Source organism: Mobula hypostoma, chromosome 18, assembly GCF_963921235.1.
Source record: "Mobula hypostoma chromosome 18, sMobHyp1.1, whole genome shotgun sequence".
Classification (NCBI taxonomy): domain Eukaryota; kingdom Metazoa; phylum Chordata; class Chondrichthyes; order Myliobatiformes; family Myliobatidae; genus Mobula; species Mobula hypostoma.
The window spans coordinates 4,814,974-4,835,749 of record NC_086114.1 but is presented as its reverse complement, the minus strand read 5'-3'; the positions used below and the strand labels follow the sequence as shown (position 1 = coordinate 4,835,749).

At 45.0% G+C, this 20,776-nt stretch overlaps 1 protein-coding gene across 4 annotated transcripts in view; it reads right to left on the bottom strand.

The window, feature by feature from the left end:
• Nucleotides 1–20,776, bottom strand: part of zswim8 (zinc finger, SWIM-type containing 8) — a 187,452-nt gene that overhangs the window by 30,338 nt on the left and 136,338 nt on the right. For all 4 annotated transcript variants that reach the window (XM_063070363.1, XM_063070365.1, XM_063070364.1 and 1 more), the window contains one exon: nt 897–1,049. In XM_063070363.1, coding sequence (XP_062926433.1) covers nt 897–1,049 — 153 coding nt within the window. The remainder of the gene's footprint in view (nt 1–896; nt 1,050–20,776) is intronic.

Here is a 20,776-nt window from a genome sequence, read left to right as displayed (position 1 = left end):
TTTTGCACTACTCATTTTTTATATTTCTTACTATAACATAGTAAAGATTTTTTAATGTTTGCACTGTACTGCTAACGCAAAACAAATTTCATGACACGTCAGTGATAATAAACCCGATTCTGAAGACCAAGACATAGGTGCAGACGACATCCAAGTTACAGGAGCTTCATTAATTCTACTATAACGTTCACACATTGTTGGAACAGAAAACTAGATTTGCTGTTAGACTTACGGACACTTATCTTATTTTGTAATCAGGACCCAGTCCCTTTCTGTAATGACTATTCTACTACCAAAATGCATATTCAGTGGTCACTCTATTAACTAATAGGTAACTCCACTTTTCATAGAACTGCGACTCACTGGATGTTTTTGTTTTTCGCACCAATCTCTGTAAACTCTAGAGACGGTTGTGCATGAAAATCTCAGGAAATCAGCAGTTTCTGAGATACTCAAACCATCCCATCTGGCTTCAACAATAATTCCACAAGGTCAAAGTCACTTAGATCACATTTCTTCCCCATTCTGATGTTTGGTCTGAACAACAACTGAACCTCTTGACCATGTCTGCATGCTTTTATGCATTGAGATGCAGCCACATGATTGGCTGATTAAACTTTTGCATTAACGAGCAGATGTACCTAATAAAGTGGCCACTGAGGGCAGTTTTACTGGTGATCTTGTCAAGTGAGAATGTAAAATCTGTACCAAATTCATGCTCAGGTAGATCAGCTTTGACTGGTCTCCTGGCACGCACCCATTATTTTGAACTGGGTGACCTTTCAGTTTGCTCCAACAGGCTGAAGGGCCGCTTCCACACTATTCCGCTCAATGCCAGACACAACGTAAGAGTAGTAGGGCACATCCATGAAGCCCTGACACCACTGTGCATATACCTGTGTGCTTCTTCTTCTGCCTGACTGGTGACCCCCAGCAGCGACCATTATATCCACCTCTGCTGCCCAGCGTCAGTCGACTTGGTATCTTCCCCTCCTGCTTGAAGGTCCCTGACTCGCTGGGAGCTTCGCTTGGGGCTCGCTGAGCATTCTCTGCAAGTGAGATCAGAGACCATGAGATAGAGAGATCAGCTTTATTTGTCACACATCCACCGAAGGAGTTGGACAGGGATGCGTTGCCTCACCAGAATTATTTAATATCTATAGTGAAATGATTCTCAGAGAAATAGAAGACCTAGATGGGAGAAAAATTGGAGGTGTTAACATCAACAATAAGATATGCAGACGATACCACCCTAATAGCAAGTGCTGCAGAAGACCTACAAATCCTCCTGGACAAAGTAGTACAAACAAGTGCAGATTCTGGTCTAACCGTCAACTGTAAAAAAACGAAATGTATGGTAATATCAAAACAGCAGGATACTCCCAACTGCCAATTGTACATCGGTAACCAAGAGATTGAACAAAAGACCAGCTTCAATTACCTTGGTAGCTTTATATCACAAGATGCTAGAAGTAAAGTAGAAATAAAAAGAAGAATTGCCATTGCCAAAACCAACTTCCAAAAAATGAAACCCATTTTACCAACAGACACATTTCTATGTCAACAAGGCTTAGGCTACTAAAATGTCACATCTGGTTAATCTTGCTGTATGCTTCCGAAACATGGACTATAACACCAGAACTCCAAAGAAACTTAGGAGCAACAGAAATGTGGTTTCTTAGAAGAATGCGGAAAATATCGTATAGAGATAGGGTAACTAATGAGACAGTACTCCAACGTGCCCAGACAAAAAGATCTTTAATGAGAACATTAAATGACAGGAGACTTAAATTCCTAGGCCATGTCATCAGAAAGGGAGAAATAGAATGCCTTACATTACAAGGTTGTATGTCTGGGAAATGCGGTAGAGGAAGGCAAAGAATAAAATATATGGACACTGTGAAAGAACTAACAGATCTAAGTGTGCGAGATATCATTGACGTTGCGAGGGATTGTTCGATGTGGAGAGCCATGATCGCCCAAGCGTGTAACGCACAAGGCACATGAAGAAGTAGTACATCGAAACACCGAGTAAAGTGCTAACCACAAGAGATTCTGCAGATGCTGGAAATGCAGAGTAACACACACAAAATGCAGGAGGAACTCTGCATGTCGCTTTTGTCAATGACCAATTCAGCTCGAATATACGCTAGGGGCAACACGTAAGTATCACCATGGTTCTGACATCAACATAGCATGCCCACAACTTACTCGCCTGAACCCGTACGTCTTTACAATGAAGGAGGAAACTGGCGTGCCCAGAAAAATTCCACACGGTTACAGGGGAGAAAGTGTAAACTCCTTACAGACAGCGGTGGGAAATGAAAGCCGATCTTCCAATTGCTGGCACTGTAAAGCACTATGCTAACTGCTATGATACCATGCCATGCAATCTGATCAGATGCAACTCCTGAAGATATTACTATTTCATTCTATTTTTCGTCTCATTACCACCATCAGGGAGGCGGTACAGGAGCCTGAAGAAACACACTCAACATTTTAAATACAGCTTCTAGCCCTCCACCATCCGATATCGGAATGGACCTTGAACTCACAAACACTACCTCACTACTACTCTTTTGTAACTTATAGTAATTTAATCTTGCAGCGCTGCCGCAAAACAACAAATTTCACATCATACGCCAGTGGTAACAAATCCGATTCTGATACTTTTTTTGAGGAGGTGGGAAGGCTGGTGGGGAAGAATTCGAACAACTCAGACAAAGCACTGGCAATTTATTTCACAGAAGTGAAGCTACCAGATGTCCAAATTTCAAAGTAAATTTATTATCAGAGTATACATTAGCATATACTACCTTGAGATTTATTTACTTGCAGGCATTTACTGGAAAATAAAGACATACAATAGAAGTTATAGCAGTTTAATAGCTAGTTTTATTTTATATACCTAGGAGCTGATCATTGACTTCAGGAGGAGGAAGCCAGAGGTCCATGAGCCAGTCCTCATCGGTGGAGAGGGTCAGTAACTTTAAATTTTTTTGTTTAGATTATGAGGACACTCAGTCCTCATAAATTGTCCAGTGTTATAATTTCAGGGGACCTGTCCTGGGTCCAGCGTTTAAGTGCCATTATGAAGAAAGCACAGCAGAGCCTCTACTTCCTTAGCAGTTTGCAAAGATTTGGCACATCATCTAAAATTTTGACAAACTTCTATAGATGTGTGGTGGACAGTATACTGACTTCTGCATCGTGACCTGGTATGGAAACACCAGCGCCCTTGATTGGAAAATCCTATGAAAAGTAGTGGATTTAGCCCAGTCCATCATGGGCATATCAGCATGAAATGCTGTCGCAGGAAAGTAGCATCCATTATCAGGAACCCCCAGCACCCAGGCCATGCTCTCTTCTCACCACTGCCATCAGGAAGAAGCTACAGGAGTCTCAGGACTCACACTAACAAGTTCAGGAACAGTTATTACCCCTCAAACATCAGACTCTTGAATCAAAGGGGATAACTTCACTCACCCCAACACTGAACTGTTCCCACAACCCATGAGCTCACTTTCAGGGACTCTTCATCTTCATCTCATGCTCTCGATATTTATTGCTTATTGATTTATCATCTTTTTTTCTTTTTATTTGCAGAGTTTGTCGTCTTTTGCACACTGGTTGTTAGTCTGTTCTGTTGGGTGTGGTCTTTCACTGATTCTACAGTGTTTCTTGTACTTATTGAAAATGCCCACAAGAAAATGAATCTGTGGGTTGTATATGGTGACACATACAGTATGCACATTGATAATAAATTTACTCTGAACTTCCCTTTGCACAGCAGGGGTGGGCGGGAGCCCACTTATTTATAGAGATGAAGTAAGGACAATTATTTTACTAACTTCAAAGTTAGTAACAAGCTAATCTGTTATTAGCTTGTAGTTTCTATTAGCTTTTAACACCTGTGTTGTGAATGGTGATTGATCTTGGAAATAGGAATTCAAACATGTACAAAGTTGTCAGTTGGATTAGTTAATACCCATAACCGCTGGTCAATTCAGTGTAAGAATGGTATTTCACTGTTCTGACCAGCACAGCATGGTGAGAGGGGCCAGGCTGTTCTCCTTGTGCACAAGTACATAAAGTGAGACTGAGGAACGTGTGTGAGTTCTCAATCGGTAACAACAGAAGGAGAAAGACAAGTGGAGTCCAGGAAATGCAAGAGGTGAGGGTGTACTCAGGTAATTCCAGATTTGTGCAGCCACTAGTGTAGGGCGAGGAAAGATTCACAAGAGGCTTGGATTCTACAGTAGGCCCTGACGTGTGGTTGGCCCTATGGCTGTTGAGGAAAAGGGATTGAAACACAAGGATGTTAAAGTTGTGATGTAATCAATTCAGGGATAACACTGGAGAGCAAGGAGAGCGATGATGTGTCAGGTGGTGTGGAATGGAATTCCTGTTTTACACCAGCTGATTTCACTGGGATAAGCACAAGCCTAATGGCAGAGCACGTGGCCAAGGCATTCGACTAGCGATCTGAAGGTCGTGAGTTCGAGCCCCAGCCAAGGCAGCGCGTTGTGTCTTTGAGCAAGGCACTTAATCACACATTGCTCTGCGACGACACTGGTGCCAAGCTGTATGGGTCCTAATGCCCTTCCCTTGGATAACATCGGTGTCGTGGAGAGGGGAGACTTGCAGCATGGGCAACTGCCGGTCTTCCATACAATCTTGCCCAGGCCTGCACCCTGGAGAGTGAAGACTTTCCAGGCGCAGATCCATGGTCTGGCAAGACTAACGGATGCCTTTAATGGCAGAGCAGTCCTCAGGTGACAATGCAGGCTTGTGCCAGTGACGGGACAATGGGCCACAGAGAAGCCACCATGGGGATGCAGCAGACATGGATTCAAAGGCTGGCTGGCTGGGGGGGGGGGGGGGCGGGGTGTGTGTGTGTGTGTGTGTGTGTGTGTGTGTGTGTCTGTCTGTCTGTCTGTCTTCACAGCTAAGACTGGCAACACAAGTACCTAAGGAGGGGTATGGCATACTAACCTTCACTGGGTGCTGAGTACAAGTCAGAAAATCAGATTGCAATTGGAGAAAATATTGGTCTGGGTATGTTTGGAGTGAAGTATGCAGCTCTGGTCACTACATTTTCCTGCTGCTGTCGGTAAGGAGTTTGTATGTTCTCCCCATGAATGAGTGGGTTTTTCTAGCTGCTCTCGTTTCCTCCCACAGTCCAAAGGCGTACCAGTTGGTAGGTTAATTCGTCATTGTAAATTGTTCCGTGATTAGGCCAGGATTGAATTGAGGGTTGCTGGGCAGCGTGGCCCGAAGGGCTGGAGGGAGCAATTCCACACTATATCTCAAAAAATAAACAAATACAGGAAGGACGCGGAGGCATTGGAGAGGCTCACCAAGATCTGGTTTGGATTAGAGAGGACCGCTATAAAGATTGGTCGGACAAACACAGATGGTTTTCTCTGGATCAGTGAAGCCGGAGAAGTGACCAGTTAGAAGTATATAAATTTACCAGAGGCAAAGATAGGGATGGTGGCTGCAGTTTCTTTCCCCAGAAAAAGTACTAGAGGGTACAGACTTAAGGCAAGAGGACGAAAGAGAAAAGGAGATTTACATGACAAGTTTTTTATAAACACAGCAGTAGGTACATGGAACACACTCCCCAGGGAAGTGGTGGAAGCAGAGACAAAAGCAATAACCATATAACAATTACAACACGGAAACAGGCCATCTCGGCCCTTCTAGTCCGTGCCGAACTCTTACTCTCACCTAGTCCCACCGACCTGCACTCAGCCCATAACCCTCCATTCCTTTCCTGTCCATGTATCTGTCCAATTTAACTTTAAACGATAACATCCAACCTGCCTCAACCACTTCTGCTGGAAGCTCGTTCCACACAGCTACCACTCTCTGAGTAAAGAAGTTCCCCCTCATGTTACCCCTAAACTTTTGCCCTTTAACTCTCAACTCATGTCCTCTTGTTTGAATCTCCCCCATTCTCAATTGAAAAAGCCTAAGCACGTCAACTCTATCAATCCCCCTCATAATTTTAAACACCTCTATCAAGTCCCCCCTCAACCTTCTACGTTCCAAAGAATAAAGACCCAACTTGTTCAACCTTTCTCTCTAACTTAGGAGATGAAACCCACGCAACATTTTAGTAAACTTCCTCTGTACTCTCTCAATTTTATTGACATCTTTCCTATAATTCAGTGACCAGAACTGTACACAATACTCCAAATTTGGTCTTATACAATTTCAACATTACATCCCAACTCCTATACTCAGTGCTCTGATTAATAAAGGCCAGCATACCAAAAGCTTTCTTCACCACCCTATCCATATGAGATTCCACCTTCAGGGAACTATGCACCATTATTTCTAGATCCCTCTGTTCTACAGCATTCTTCAATGCCCTACCATTTGCCATGTATGTCCTATTTTGATTAGTCCTACCAAAATGTAGCACCTCACATTTTTCAGCATTAAACTCCATCTGCCATCTTTCAGCCCACTCTTCTAACTGGCCTAAATCTCTCTGCAAGCTTTGAAAACCCATTTCATTATCCACAACACCACCCATCTTAAGCAATGTTTAAGAGGCTTTAAGACAGTCAAGGAATGGAGAGATAGAGACCACATCAGGGAATGGAGAGATAAAGATGGAGACCAAGTCAGGGAACAGAGAGTTGGAGATAGAGACCACGTCAGGGAATGAAGGGACAGAGATAGACAGCACTTCAGGCATTGATAACACAGAATAAAAAAACACTACAGCATATTCAGACTCTTTGGTCCATGGTGTTGTGCCGATCTTCTAAATCTCTCTAAGACAAATCTAACCCTTTCCTCCTACATAGCTCTCCATTTTTGTATCATCCATATGCCAGAGTTTCTGAAATGACCCTAATGAACCTGCCTTCTACCACCACCCCAGCAGGTCATTCCGTGCACTCACCACTCCCTGTGTAATGAATTTACCTTCGACATACCCATTATACTTTCCTCCAACAGCCTTAGAATTATCCCTCTCCTCCCACCCCGGTGTTAGACAAAGTTTCTGGCTAACCATTCTATCCATGCCTCTCATCATCTTGTACACCTCCAGGAGATCACCTCTCATCCTCGTCTGCTCCAAAGAGAAAAGCCCTAGCTCATTCAACCTGTCCTCATAAATCAAGTTCTGCAGTTTAAATTGGAATTGTGGTCAGCACAAACATTATTGGTCGAGTGGCCTGTTCCCATGTTGTATGGTCTAATCCCAAACGAGCAACAGAAGTGATGCCTTTTAAAACAGTTCTCTAGAACCCGGGTATGAGTGTCCATGGGGCTGAAACAAAGACTCAAATCAGAGAGACCTTCAGGAAAATGTTAAAGAATTAAAGAGCAATAATTTATATTCAGGATGCAAATATCCACAGAGATACAGCTGAACGAATGAAAGATCACCTCATTTTATAGAGAGCTCCAACAGTTAAGATATCAAACAGCTCATTTTAAATATTTTAATCCAAACATTGCTATAGAAATGGTTGAAATCTGATAGGTCAAATAGCCTCCCTTTTGGTTTTTTCATCTGATCTTCCATGCAGGGAGCTAATTTATTGTTAACACTATCTGCAATCCTTCAAGGTGTGATTGAAAGCCTACATCAAAGGAGAATCTGCCCATCATCAAGGACCCCCACCATCCAGATGATGCTCATTTCTGTTGCCATGGGGTAGGAGGTATAGGAGCCTGAAGTCCCAAGTTTCAGGAATAGTTAACAACAGGAATTCTGCAGATGCTGGAAGTGTCGCAGTATATCACCCAGCCGACTCACAGGTGAAGTGTCACGCAGTATATCACCTCAGCCGACACTTCACCTGTGAGTCAGCTGGGGTGATATACTGCGTCCGGTGCTCCCGATGTGGCCTTCTATATATTGGCGAGACCCGACGCAGACTGGGAGACCGCTTTGCTGAACACCTACGCTCTGTCCGCCAGAGAAAGCAGGATCTCCCAGTGACCACACATTTTAATTCCACATCCCATTCCCATTCTGACATGTCTATCCACGGCCTCCTCTACTGTAAAGATGAAGCCATATTCAGGTTGGAGGAACAACACCTTATATTCCGTCTGGGTAGCCTCCAACCTGATGGCATGAACATGACTTCTCTAACTTCCGCTAATGCCCCACCTCCCCCTCGTACCCCATCCGTTATTTATTTTTATACACACATTCTTTCTCTCACTCTCCTTTTTCTCCCTGTCCCTCTGACTATACCCCTTGCCCATCCTCTGGGATCCCGCCCCCCCCCCCGTCTTTCTCCCTGGGCCTCCTGTCCCATGATCCTCTCATATCCCTTTTGCCAATCACCTGTCCAGCTCTTGGCTCCATCCCTCCCCCTCCTGTCTTCTCCTATCATTTTGGATCTCCCCCTCCCCCTCCCACTTTCAAATCTCTTACTCACTCTTCTTTCAGTTAGTCCTGACGAAGGGTCTCGGCCCGAAACGTCGACTGTACCTCTTCCTAGAGATGCTGCCTGGCCTGCTGCGTTCACTAGCAACTTTGATGTGTGTTTCAGGAATAGTTATTACCTTTTGTTGGAATCCACTGTTTCCAAAATATTTTAAAAAGATACTAGATGAATTAATGTAAGATTAAAGTTGTAGTTTCATCATTTATACTTTTTAACAAACTCATGTATTGTTCACAGTATGGGTGGTTCACTGGCAGAAGGCAGTATAGCAGTTACATATACCTTTTCATTTCTCATTGGTTAATTGTTAGCACTTTACGCATGTGATGTAATTGTGCAACCAGTGATCGGTTCATTCTAATCCAAGGAATTTTCTGTTATCAGGATTATAAAAGATGAAAGATTTTTCAGAGGTGCCATCTTTATCTCATTACTCTTTCTTTTCGCCTTCTTCATCTTTGCTTTTCATTAGTTTCAAATGTCCATATCTTTGTTTAAACTTTGTTTAAAATAAACTATTGCTACAAATTAAGACTCCTCGCCATTCTTGACACCCCCCGCCCCCCCGAAGAACCCTAAGGATCAGGAAAATAACAGAGACCGAACACCTACAGCTATCAGGCTCCTGAACCAGTGTGGGTAACTTCAGCTACCCAACTTTGAACCGATTCCACAGCACTTTCAAGGACTTTACAACTAATGTCCTCAATTTTATTTATTTGCTTGTATTTGTACAGTTTGTCTTATTTTGCACATTAGTTGCTTATCCATTATTTAGTGTGTAGTTTTTCATTAATTCCATTGCATTCCTATATCTACAGTGAATGTTCACAAGAAAATGAATCTCAGGGTTGTATATGGTAATATATACATACTTTGACAATAAATTTACATTGAGCTTTGAATTTCAAATCTACTCTGGCCCTAACACATAGTTGTAAGGATAAAGAAGGGATGCCAGCATCTCCACTTTCTTATAGAGATTTTGCATCATCGAAGACTGACGTACTTCTAAAGATGTACAGTGGAAAGCAGTCCAATTCGCTGCATTGCTGCCTGGTACAGGAACTCCAATATACACAGAAACACAAGAGACTACAGAGAGTAATGGACTCAGCCATTTCCATCTCTGATTCAGCTCTTCCCACCACAAGAGGAAACGTCTCTGTGAGACGACATCCAGCATTAAGGAGCCTCACTATCCAGGCCATGCCCTCTTCTCAATGCGGCTATCAGGCAGGAGGTCCAGAAACCTGCCAATCCACACCTCAAGGTTCAACAATGGCTTCTTCCCCACTGCCATCAGGTTCTTGAACTGACCTGAGAAACCCCAATTCTATCTCAGTCTATATATTTTCCTTAAATTAAACTAATATCATTATGTTATTTTTGTTTACCGTGTCAGGAAGCTTTTGGGTAATTTAGATGGCTGGGGCTGCCAAAGAGCCTGAGCAGCATCGCACTCTATGGACACCACAACAAACTGCAACTGCCCTTCAAATCCTTGCAGGAAGAATTCAAGGCAACAAGAGCCAGAGAAGTGCTACAGTATGGGGACTCAAGTGACCCGAAGGTGGCTAGACCAGGGATCCAAGTAAGTACTGGCAGGAAGTGGAGGGCAGACGAAGCTGTTCAGGAGGCAGAGGCGAGGCTGCGTCACAGGAGGCTGGTGGGAGTGGTCACACGAGGCCGAGCTGGGCTAGGATCCTTTCCAACTCCCCAAATGGACACCAGAGGGAAGGAAAGGCGTCGTCTAGTTCAGGAGGAGGTGAGAGCAGTAGTGGAGGAGATGAGAGCCTGCAAGGCGCTGGGAATGAAGCAACAGGGAGCTTGGACAAGATGGGAGAATGCGGTTGAGAGGAAAGTGACCTGGGCTGATCTTTGGAAGCCGAACCACACCGCATCCAATTTCTCATCCAGGCAGTGTACGATGTGCTTCCAAGCCCATCAAACCTGCACACATGGGGCAAGGCAGAGTCATCTGCGTGCCCACTGTGCTCCAAGCGAGGAACCCTGGAGCACATCCTCAGCGGCTGTGCAAGGGCACTTGGTGAGGGACGGTACAGGTGGAGGCATGATCAGGTCCTGAAGACCATCGCTGAAGCCGTCAGCGCAGGAGTTGAGTGGGCGAAGCGGCCCCGACCCTCCAAGCAGACCATTGCCTTTGTCAGAGCTGGGGAGCAGCCAATACCTGCCAAAAGAAAATCTGCAGGCATTCTGACCTCTGCAAGGGACTGGCAGCTGTTGGTGGACCTCGAAGGGCAGCTGAAGTTCCCCAACCATATCGCAGCCACCACCCTGCGACCAGACATTGTCCTAGTGTCTGAGTCGACTAAGCAAGTGGTGCTGCTGGAGCTGACAGTCCCATGGGAAGATCGCTTGGAGGAGGCCTTTGAAAGGAAACTCTCCAAGTACACAGGACTGGTCAGCAACTGTCAGCAGGCTGGATGGAGAGTGAGGTGTCTCCCAGTGGAGGTTGGTTGTAGGGGATTCATAGCCTGTTCTTTAGTTAGAGCCTTCAGCATTTTGGGCATCGAGGGAGAGAGGAAGAGGAGAGCCATCCGCAGTACCACCGATGTGGCAGAGAGGGCCTCAAGATGGCTGTGGCTCAAAAGAGGGGAGCCATGGAGCCTTAAGTAGCTAGCCATCTGGACACAAGCTGGGGTCTGATCAGCCCCGGCTGGGTCACCTGGAGGAGGTTGTATGATGTTGAAAGACCCGAAACACCCGATGATTCCAGGAACATCACTGAAGATGTGTCCAGAAGCATCAATAGATGTATGTACACAGCATGTTAATTTAAGTTTCTGACATCTCCACATCTCCACTCAGCAATTGTTTAGAAAAAGCAGGCTCTTGCCAGATACTTGTGTGGCCAGTAATAATCCTCAGGAGGCTAAAGAAATTCAGCATGTTCCCATCGACACTTACCAATTTTTATCAATGCATAACGGCTCGGTATGGCCACTGCTCTGCCTGTGGTGACAAGAGACCGCAGAGGGTCGTGGACACAGCTCAGCACATCACGGAAACCAGCCTCTCCTCCATGAGTTCTGTCTACACTTCTCGCTGCCTCGGTAAAGCAGCCTGCATAATCAAAGTCCTCACCCATACTGGACATTCTCTCTCCCATCCGGCAAAAGACACAAACGCCTGAAAGCACGTACCACCAGGCTCAAGGAGGGTTTCTAGCCCACTGTTATCATCTCTTGAACAGACCTCTTTCTTGATTACGTGGATTCTTGCGTCACAATTTATGATCTTGCACTTTATCATTTACCTGCACTGCACTTTTTGGGTTACCTTTAAACTTTATTCCACATTCTGTTATTGTTTTACCTTGTTCTATCTCAATGCACTGTGTTATGATCTGATCCAAATGAACAGTATGCAAGACAAGTTTTTCACTCTACCTTGTGTGGTGACAATAATAAACCAGTATCATTTCAGAGAACTGATGGTATCTGGGAGATGGGGCGGGGTGGGTTCATTCAGTCCCCAAACAGTCCAACAAGCTTCGAGAGTTTGAACGGCTCATGTCCTTTGGCCAACGATGGGCTCTCCTGTTACTTATAGAGTCTTCTTGCCCCAGGCTGCAAGACTACTGAACGCCCTGTTACCACCCAGTGCACACTCTTCATGGCAATACCAGTAGCATTATACTGTTGTATAATTAACTACCTGTGTACATGTAATCTATGTCAAAAACAGAATGATTTCTGATTATCTGTTAATATTATTTTATGTGCTGTATGTAATATACGCACTGTGTTTTGCACCTTGGACCCTAAGAAAAGTGGTTTTGTTTAGCTGTATGGTTGAATGACAATAAACTTCAACCTAAAGGACCGGTTTGGCGGGAATGGAAAAATCACAAATCCCACAAGTGCTGCAGACACAGCCAGCTGAACTCCATTGCAAAATTAACACAAGCCGCACAGTAGCACCTTGACCTTGCTGTCTGGGTGGGTGGGAGGGATGCACAGGGCTTGTTTTGTGCTGTTGCTTTGTCGTTTGGTATGTTCTGTGTTGTCCTGCCGAGCACAGGGAGCATGCTAAGTTGGAGCCCAGAACGGCTGGAGACCAGGAGACAGCCTGTCTGTGCGTGTGGGCAGGAGAGAGGGAGGAAAAAGGACTTTGTTTTGCCGTTGTTCTGCTGAGCACTACGGGCATGCTGTGTTGGCGCCGGAATGTGTGGCCACACTTGCAGGCTGCCCCCAGCCCATCCTTGGGTTGTGTTGGTTGCTTCGATGTACATACGGTAAATAAATGTGAATCTGGATCTTCTTCAGTACACAACATGCTTTAGATCCTTTCAAAGTCAGGGATGAATCACATCAGTTCTCCTGAGGAAAGACAATCACCTTCAAGATTGTTTTTGCAGGAAGGGAAATCAATATACAATTTTCATACTATTTGCTTAAAATGCGGCTAAACTGTAACCTGCTTATTTATAATGAGAGCATTTCCCGCAGCAGCCCTTCATCACAGCAGGTTCACCAATCAAGGCATGTGTGAGTGACTAATCACAGTGGGACTCTCTGCAAAATAAACACAGAGCTGCTACTGAGAGCAAAGATACATGATGCAGGGATCGGGGCTGCCTCTGAATCAGAATCAGGGTTAATACCACTGGCAGCTGTCATGAATTTGTTTTGCAGCAGCAGTACAGTACAGTACAATGCAGAATAAAAACACTATAAATTACAATTAGGAATGTAATGCCCTGGTTAAGATCTTGACTGCTATGCTGAGAGGCGGTTTATATTAGCAGTTTTCTGTAAAAGCAGTGTGCCATGCTGGAAAGTATTTCGGCTTCAGCAAAGATAAGGAGGCAAGTTGTCCAGCTTAGGAATGTGTGTCGGCCAATCAGGATTGTGGGATGTGACAGAAGGTTCCAGAGAGCTGTGGGGAAGAGATTTCTGAAGGACAGTGGTCTGGTTTGGGGTCTTTTGGTGGGAGCTGCAGAGCGGGGGACAAGGGAAGATACCGCAGAGTAGTGTTGGAAGGAGAGTCCCCTTTGCAAGAAGTACCTTGTGAGATGAATGGCTCCAAGGAGGAAGAGCCAATTTGTTTCAGCTGGTCTTCGAGGGAATTTTGGAATGTGGCGGGTGCTTTCACACAGGGCGTGAGTAAAGAGATACACCCCTGACTACTCCAGTATGAGTTCCAACGTTATGTGTACATTGGATTGGTTCAACTGTAATAGTTTTAAAAAAATTTTCTTTTCTTTTTTCTGTTACTGTTTGTCAAAGTTGACAATTTGGTAAATATACTTTGGTTATAATTTTATGCTGGTGTACGATCTGTCATTTCTGGGCTGTCAATAACTGTGTATGGGCAGTCTCTCAAATCCAGGTTCCTTTAATGGGAACACCACAACGTTCCTGTTTGGTCGAACCAACCCTGGACGTATATTGTTCATGAAAGGTGGGCTTCCCACCACTGAGTCACGTGGGTGTTCGCGGAGATAGCTAACGAGCCGAGTCTGTCTATGAGCCCTGGTGAGAGGGTTACAGAAATATATAACACACACAAAATGCTGGAGGAACTCAGCAGGTCAGGCAGCACCTATGGAGAGGAATAAGCAGTCGACATTTCAGGCCAAGTCTCTTCATCAGGACTGTGAGGTAGTGCTCACTGGGTGGTTCATTGTCCATTCAAAAATCTGATAACAAAGGGGAAGAAGCTGTTCCTGAAACAAATTTCACAACATATACCCATGATTTTAAACCTGATTCTGATTCTGAACTCTTCCTCCGACTCAATGAGCTCTGCACTACAGAATGAGGTCCCATGAGACGTTGGTACAGACAGCCTCAGAGTAAGTGATACACCAGGGTCATTAACATCTCAAACGACTGCTTCTCTTCACTCACAGGATGTGTGTATTCCTGCTGGCACTGACTGCCCTCATGAAGGTGGTAGTGAGCTGCCTCCAGCAATCTCTGCCATCTTTCCGGTGAAGGTGCTCAATACCACCCCAAGGAACTAGTGTCATGGAAACAGGTCCTTCGGCCCAACTTGCCCATGCCAACCAAGATGACACTTAAACTAATCCCCTTTGCCCAGTATTCCTCTGAACCTTTCCTATCCATGTACTTATCCAAGTATCACTTACATTTTTAATTGTACCTGCCTCAACCACTTCGTTTGGCAGCTCATTCTAAATACGTACCTCCTTCTAGGTGAAGAAGTTGCCTCTCACTTTTCTTAAGAATCTTCACTAGTTGTTGATTCCCATTCCTTGGGATAAAGACCATGCATTCACTGTCTATGCACCTCATGATTTTATACATCTCTATATAGTCACCCCTCAGCCTCTTACACTCAGGAATAAAGTCCTAGTCTGCCCAACTCTCCCTATAACTCAAGCCTTCGAGTCTTGGCAGCAGCCTCATAATTCCTCTTTCCATACTTTCCAGTTTAATGACATTTTTTACACAACTTAAGCACAATGGTACAAAATACTCCATGTGCAGCCTCACTTGTGTCTTATACAACTGCAACATAGTGTCCCAATTCCTGGACACAATGCCGTGACTGATGAAGGCTGGTGGGTCGAAAGCTTCACCACTCTGTCTACCAGTGACCTACGATTCCAGGATTGTAGGAACAGGAAAAAAAAAAGTCTCCAGGATGGGATAAAATGAAATTTGAAGGGACCCTGTGTTTGGTGATGTACTCACACAACTGAAGGCTAAATCCTGGGAGCAGGGGTCTCTGATCTGGGAGGTGTTGCTGAAAGACATGTCAGTGAGCAGTTTGTTGATGGTCAACAAATGGTTGTGGCCCTGTGCTGACCAAGCAGGCTGCTTTGTTCTATAGTGATGCGACTGGTCAAGTGTTCACTGAACAACCACCATTCAATATGGCAGCACTGGGTGGCACTGTAGCACAGTTGTGACGCTGTGACACTGCCAGGCACCTGGGCTCAATTCTGCCGCTGTACATTCTTCCCACAACCTCATGAGTTTCCTCAGGGCGCTCCTGTTTCCACTGACGTACCAGTTGGAAGGTTAATTGGTCACATGGGTATAACTGGGTAGCACAGACTTGGGCCGGAAGGGCCTGTTCCGTGCTGTATCTTAAAATAAAAAGAATAAACATGAAAAGTGATGAATACTGCAAATGGGTGGATCAATAGAGCAAGGCTACTAGTTTGCAGGCACATTTCTACTCTACTCTGAGCTGCTGAGTGGGGAATGCTGGGAGAATAGGATGGGTTTAGTGATGTCAGCACAGACTCAGCCAATGAAAGGGCCTATTTCAATGAGCCTGTCACGGTCAGACAGATCAACAGCATGTCTGACGTTGTTATAGTAACCGCATTTGGATGCAGTTGGATTCCTGGAATTCCCAATGAGGTTCCCGTGCAGCAAAGTTACTGCCACGGGAGACATGCCAGATAATGCCTGCAAAGATACTGTCATTCAGAATCCGATTCAGGTTCACTTATTTATCAAACGTACATCGAAACAAACATTGAATTGTGTCATTTGTGTTAAAAACCAACTCACCCAGGGATGTGCACCCAAGCCTGCAAGTATCACCATACATCTGGTGCTCAGATCAACACAAGCAACGACAGCAAAACAAACCCCTTTTCCTCCCTCCCTCCCACTCCAGACACAGAAGCAGGACTCCACCTCAGGCCCAGACTCTCTGACGGGGAGATGCACAGGCTAATGTATACAAATCAAAATCCCAACCCGCAACCCAAAAATAATCTATTTCCATGCTGTGGATTGAGGTACAAATATTTGCCAAAGCAGGAGGAAAATCTGGAGTTCACAAGGATAAGGGTGGGTGGGGGGAGTACGGAATCTCACCAGAAACCTACCAGATACTATAAGGCCTGGAGAGAGTGAACGTGGAGAGGATGTCTCCATTGGTAAGAGAATCTAGGATCTGCGGGCACAGGATGGATTAACCCTACCCTAACCATGGGACAATTTACAACGACCAACTAACCTGCCCCTCCAGGAGGACCACAACCTTGTCGCGGTTTGGACGCTTGTGTGTCTCAGTGATCCGGAGAGCTACGCTGGCTGGAGTCAGGGCTTTATGCTTTGACTTTTGGGATGGTCACCCACGCCAAATAAGTCAAAGAGACTAACAATGGTCCACTGGTCCTCCAGATTCAGGGGTGGGGGGTGGGGTTTCAGGTCAGGGCTAACAACCCTGACTGGTCAAACAAAATTGTTCCGGGAACAGCGTTGAAGACAGAGGACTTTCACTGTTGCCCTAAGCGCCAGCAAGTAAGTATGAATCTGTCCAGTATATCTTTGGACCGTGGGAAGAAAGTGGAGCACCCAGGGAAAAGCCATGCATTCTACAGAAAGATCAGCTTCAGAATAAAGGGACATCCCTTTAGGACAGAGATGAGCAGGAAGTTCTTTAGTCATAGGGTGGTGAATCTGTGGACTATATTGCCTCAGAGGGCTGTACAGGCTGAGTCACTGGATGTATTTAAACCAAAGGTTGATAGGTTCTTGGTTTGTAGGGGGGGGATTAAGAGTTATAGACAATAGACAACAGACAATAGGTGCAGGAGTAGGCCATTCAGCCCTTCGAGCCAGCACCGCCATTCACTGTGATCATGGCTGATCATCCACAATCAGTATCCAGTTCCTGCCTTATCCCCATATCCCTTGACTCCGCTATCTTTAAGAGCTCTATCCATCTCTTTCTTGAAAACATCCAGAGACTTGGCCTCCACTGCCTACTGGGGCAGAGCATTCCACATATCCACCACTCTCTGGATGAAAAAGTTTTTCCTCAACTCCGTTCTAAATGGCCTACCCCTTATTCTTAAACTGTGGCCTCTGGTTCTGGACCCACCCATCAGCGGGAGAATGCTTCCTGCCTCCAGCGTGTCCAATCCCTTAATAATCTTATGTGTTTCAATAAGATCCCCTCTCAGCCTTCTAAATTCCAGTGTATACAAGCCCAGTCGCTCCAATCTTTCAACATATGACAGACCCGCCATCCCAGGAATTAACCTTGTGAACCTACGCTGCACTCCCTCAATAGCAAGAATGTTCTTCCTCAAATTTGGAGACCAAAACTGCACACAGTACTCCAGGTGTGGTCTCACCAGGGCCCTGTACAGCTGCAGAAGGACCTCTTTGCTCCTATACTCAATTCCCCCTGTTATGAAGGCCAGCATGCCATTAGCTTTCTTCACTGCCTGCTGTACCTGCATGCTTGCTTTCAGTGACTGATGTACAAGAACACCTAGATCTCGTTGTACTTCCCCTTTTCCTAACTTGACTCCATTTAGATAACAATCTGCCTTCCTGTTCTTACTACCAAAGTGGATAACCTCACATTTATCCACATTAAACTGCATCTGCCCACTCACCCAGCCTGTCCAAGTCACCCTGCATTCTCATAACATCCTCCTCACATTTCACACTGCCACCCAGCTTTGTGTCATCTGCAAATTTGCTAATGTTACTTTTAATTCCCTCATCTAAATCATTAATATATACTGTAAACAGCTGCGGTCCCAGCACTGAACCCTGCGGTACCCCACTGGTCACCGCCTGCCATTCCAAAAGGGACCCATTAATCGCTACTTTGTTTCCTGTCAGCCAGCCAATTTTCAATCCATGTCAGTACTCTGCCCCCAATACCATGTGCCCTAATTTTGCCCACTAATCTCCTATGTGGGACTTTATCAAAGGCTTTCTGAAAGTCCAGGTACAGTACATCCACTGGCTCTCCCTTGTCCATTTTCATAGTTACATCCTCAAAAAATTCCAGAAGATTAATCAAGCACCATTTCCCCTTTGTAAATCCATGTTGACTCGGTCCGATCCTGTTACTGCCATCCAAATGTGTCGTAATTTCATCTTTTATAATTAACTCCAGTATCTTTCCCACCACTGACGTCAGGCTAACCGGTCTATAATTCCCTGTTTTCTCTCTCCCTCCTTTCTTGAAAAGTGGGACAACATTAGCCACCCTCCAATCCACAGGAACTGATCCTGAATCTATAGAACATTGGAAAATGATTACCAATGCATCCACAATTTCTAAAGCCACCTCCTTAAGTACCCTGGATGCAAACCATCAGGTCCTGGGGACTTATCAGCCTTCAGACCCAACAGTCTATCCAACACCATTTCCTGCCTAATATAAATTTCTTTCAGTTCATCCATTACCCTAGGTCCTTTGGCCACTATTATATCTGGCAGATTGTGTCTTCCCGAGTGAAGACAGATCCAAAGTACCTGTTCAACTTGCCTGCCATGTCCTTGTCCCCCATAATAAATTCACCCGCTTCTGTCTTCAAGGGCCCAATTTTGGTCTTAACTATTTTTTTCCTTTTCACATACCTAAAGAAGCTTTTACTATCCTCCTTTATATTCTTGGCTAGTTTACCTTTGTACCTCATTTTTTCTCCGTGTATTACCTTTGTAGTTATCTTCTGTTGCTCTTTAAAAGTTTTTCAATCCTCCGGCTTCCCACTCATCTTTGCTATGTTATACTTTTTCTCTTTTATCTTTATACTGTCCTTTACTTCCCTTGTCAGCCACAGCCTCCCCTTACTCCCCTTGGGATCTTTCTTCCTCTTTGGAATGAACTGCTTCTGCGCCTTCCGCATTATTTTCAGAGTTATCAGGAGAAGACAGGAGAATGGAATTAAACAAAAAGTCAGTAACAGAAAAGAGATTCTGCAGATGTTGGAAATCAGAGTGACACACACAAAATGCTGGAGGAACTCAGCAGATCTATGGAGAGAAATAAAGAGTTGTTGTTTCAGGCCGAGATCTTCCATTAAGGAAAAAAAAAAGCCAATACTGAATGGTGAAAGGTGGATTGCGTGCACGTGTAGGTTCGTCTGCTGAGTGCTGAGAACTGAGAGCAGCTTATCCTTTCCGACAACGTTCATGCACCATCAATTTACAGAACATGTCACTCAGAGACTTGAGATAGATAGATAGATATACACACACACACACACACACACACAAAAGGAAATGCAAAATTATAAATAAATAAACGATTGATTTATACCGAGGATATGAGCTGTAGTCCTTGAATGTGGGGCCGTTGGTAGTCAGTTCAGAGTTGAGGTGAGTGAAGTTATCCACACGAGTTCAGAAGCCTGATGGTTGAGGGGTAATAACTGTTCCTGAACCTGGTGATGTGGGACCTAAGGCTCCTGTACCTCCTGCCCGGTGGCAGCAGTGAGAAGAGAGCATGGTCTGGATAGTGGGAGTTTTTTCTAATAAAACATTCCAAAAATAGCACAAGAGCTGTCAAGACAAAGTCCAACAGAGTCACAAACACAGACACAAGGCCAGGTTACCTAAAACTCAGTGACAGGTAGGTTTCCTCAGACAGCTTTGGCAGCTGCCAATGGATAGAGCAAATTCACGAGAGGTTAAACAGCTACATCTTGGGCCAAGACCCTTCACCAGGACTGGAAAGGAAGGGGCAGAAGCCAGAATAAGTAGGCTGGGGAAGGGGAGGAGTACAAGATGGCAGATCATAGGTGAGACCAGATGATGGGGAAGGTGAGTGGACAGGGGAGGAGGGAGATGAAGTGAGAAGCTGGCAGGGCATAGTTGGAAGAGGCAAAGGGCTGAAGAAGGAATTTAATAGGACAGGAGAGTGGACCATGGGTGAAAGGGAACCACAGGGAGGCTGATGGTCAGGTGAGGACATGGGGTGAAAGGGGATCGCAGAATAGGGAATGGAAAAGAGAGAGAAGGGGGAAGGAAAAATTACCATTAGTTTAGAGAAACTGATGTTTATGCCATCAAGTTGGAAGTTACCCAGATGGAATATGATTTGTTACTCCTCCAACCTGTGAGTGGCCTCATCATAGCAACAGAGGAGGCCAGGGACCAATATGTTGGAATGGAATGTGTACCCTCCCAGGGAGACACATCGGAGTCAGGTGTTCCTTGGGAGGGCCAGAGGGAGTTTGGTGCAGTGTACAAGCTGGAGTCGGTGTTGCCCACCTCCCCTCCCCGCCTCCCTTGTGTTTGCTCAGCGAAGACAAGCTGCATTGTGTTCAACAGCAGACTGCTGCAACATACATGGACTCAGGGATGGACTATTTTTTCGTGTGACTGTACTTTACTATTACCTTATACATGCTGTATGTGCCACGTGCTGTGTATGACTGTCGTCTCTGTGTTTTGCGCCTTGGCACCAGAATAACACTGTTTTGTTTGGCTGTATTCATGGGTATTCATGTATGGTTTGAATGACAATTAAACTTGAACTTAAAATAGAAAGTCAAATTGAAATGGGTAACTAACTGGAGATCCAGGATTTTGCAGTAGACAGCGTGAAGATGCTCAATGATCTTCCCATTTTTTTTG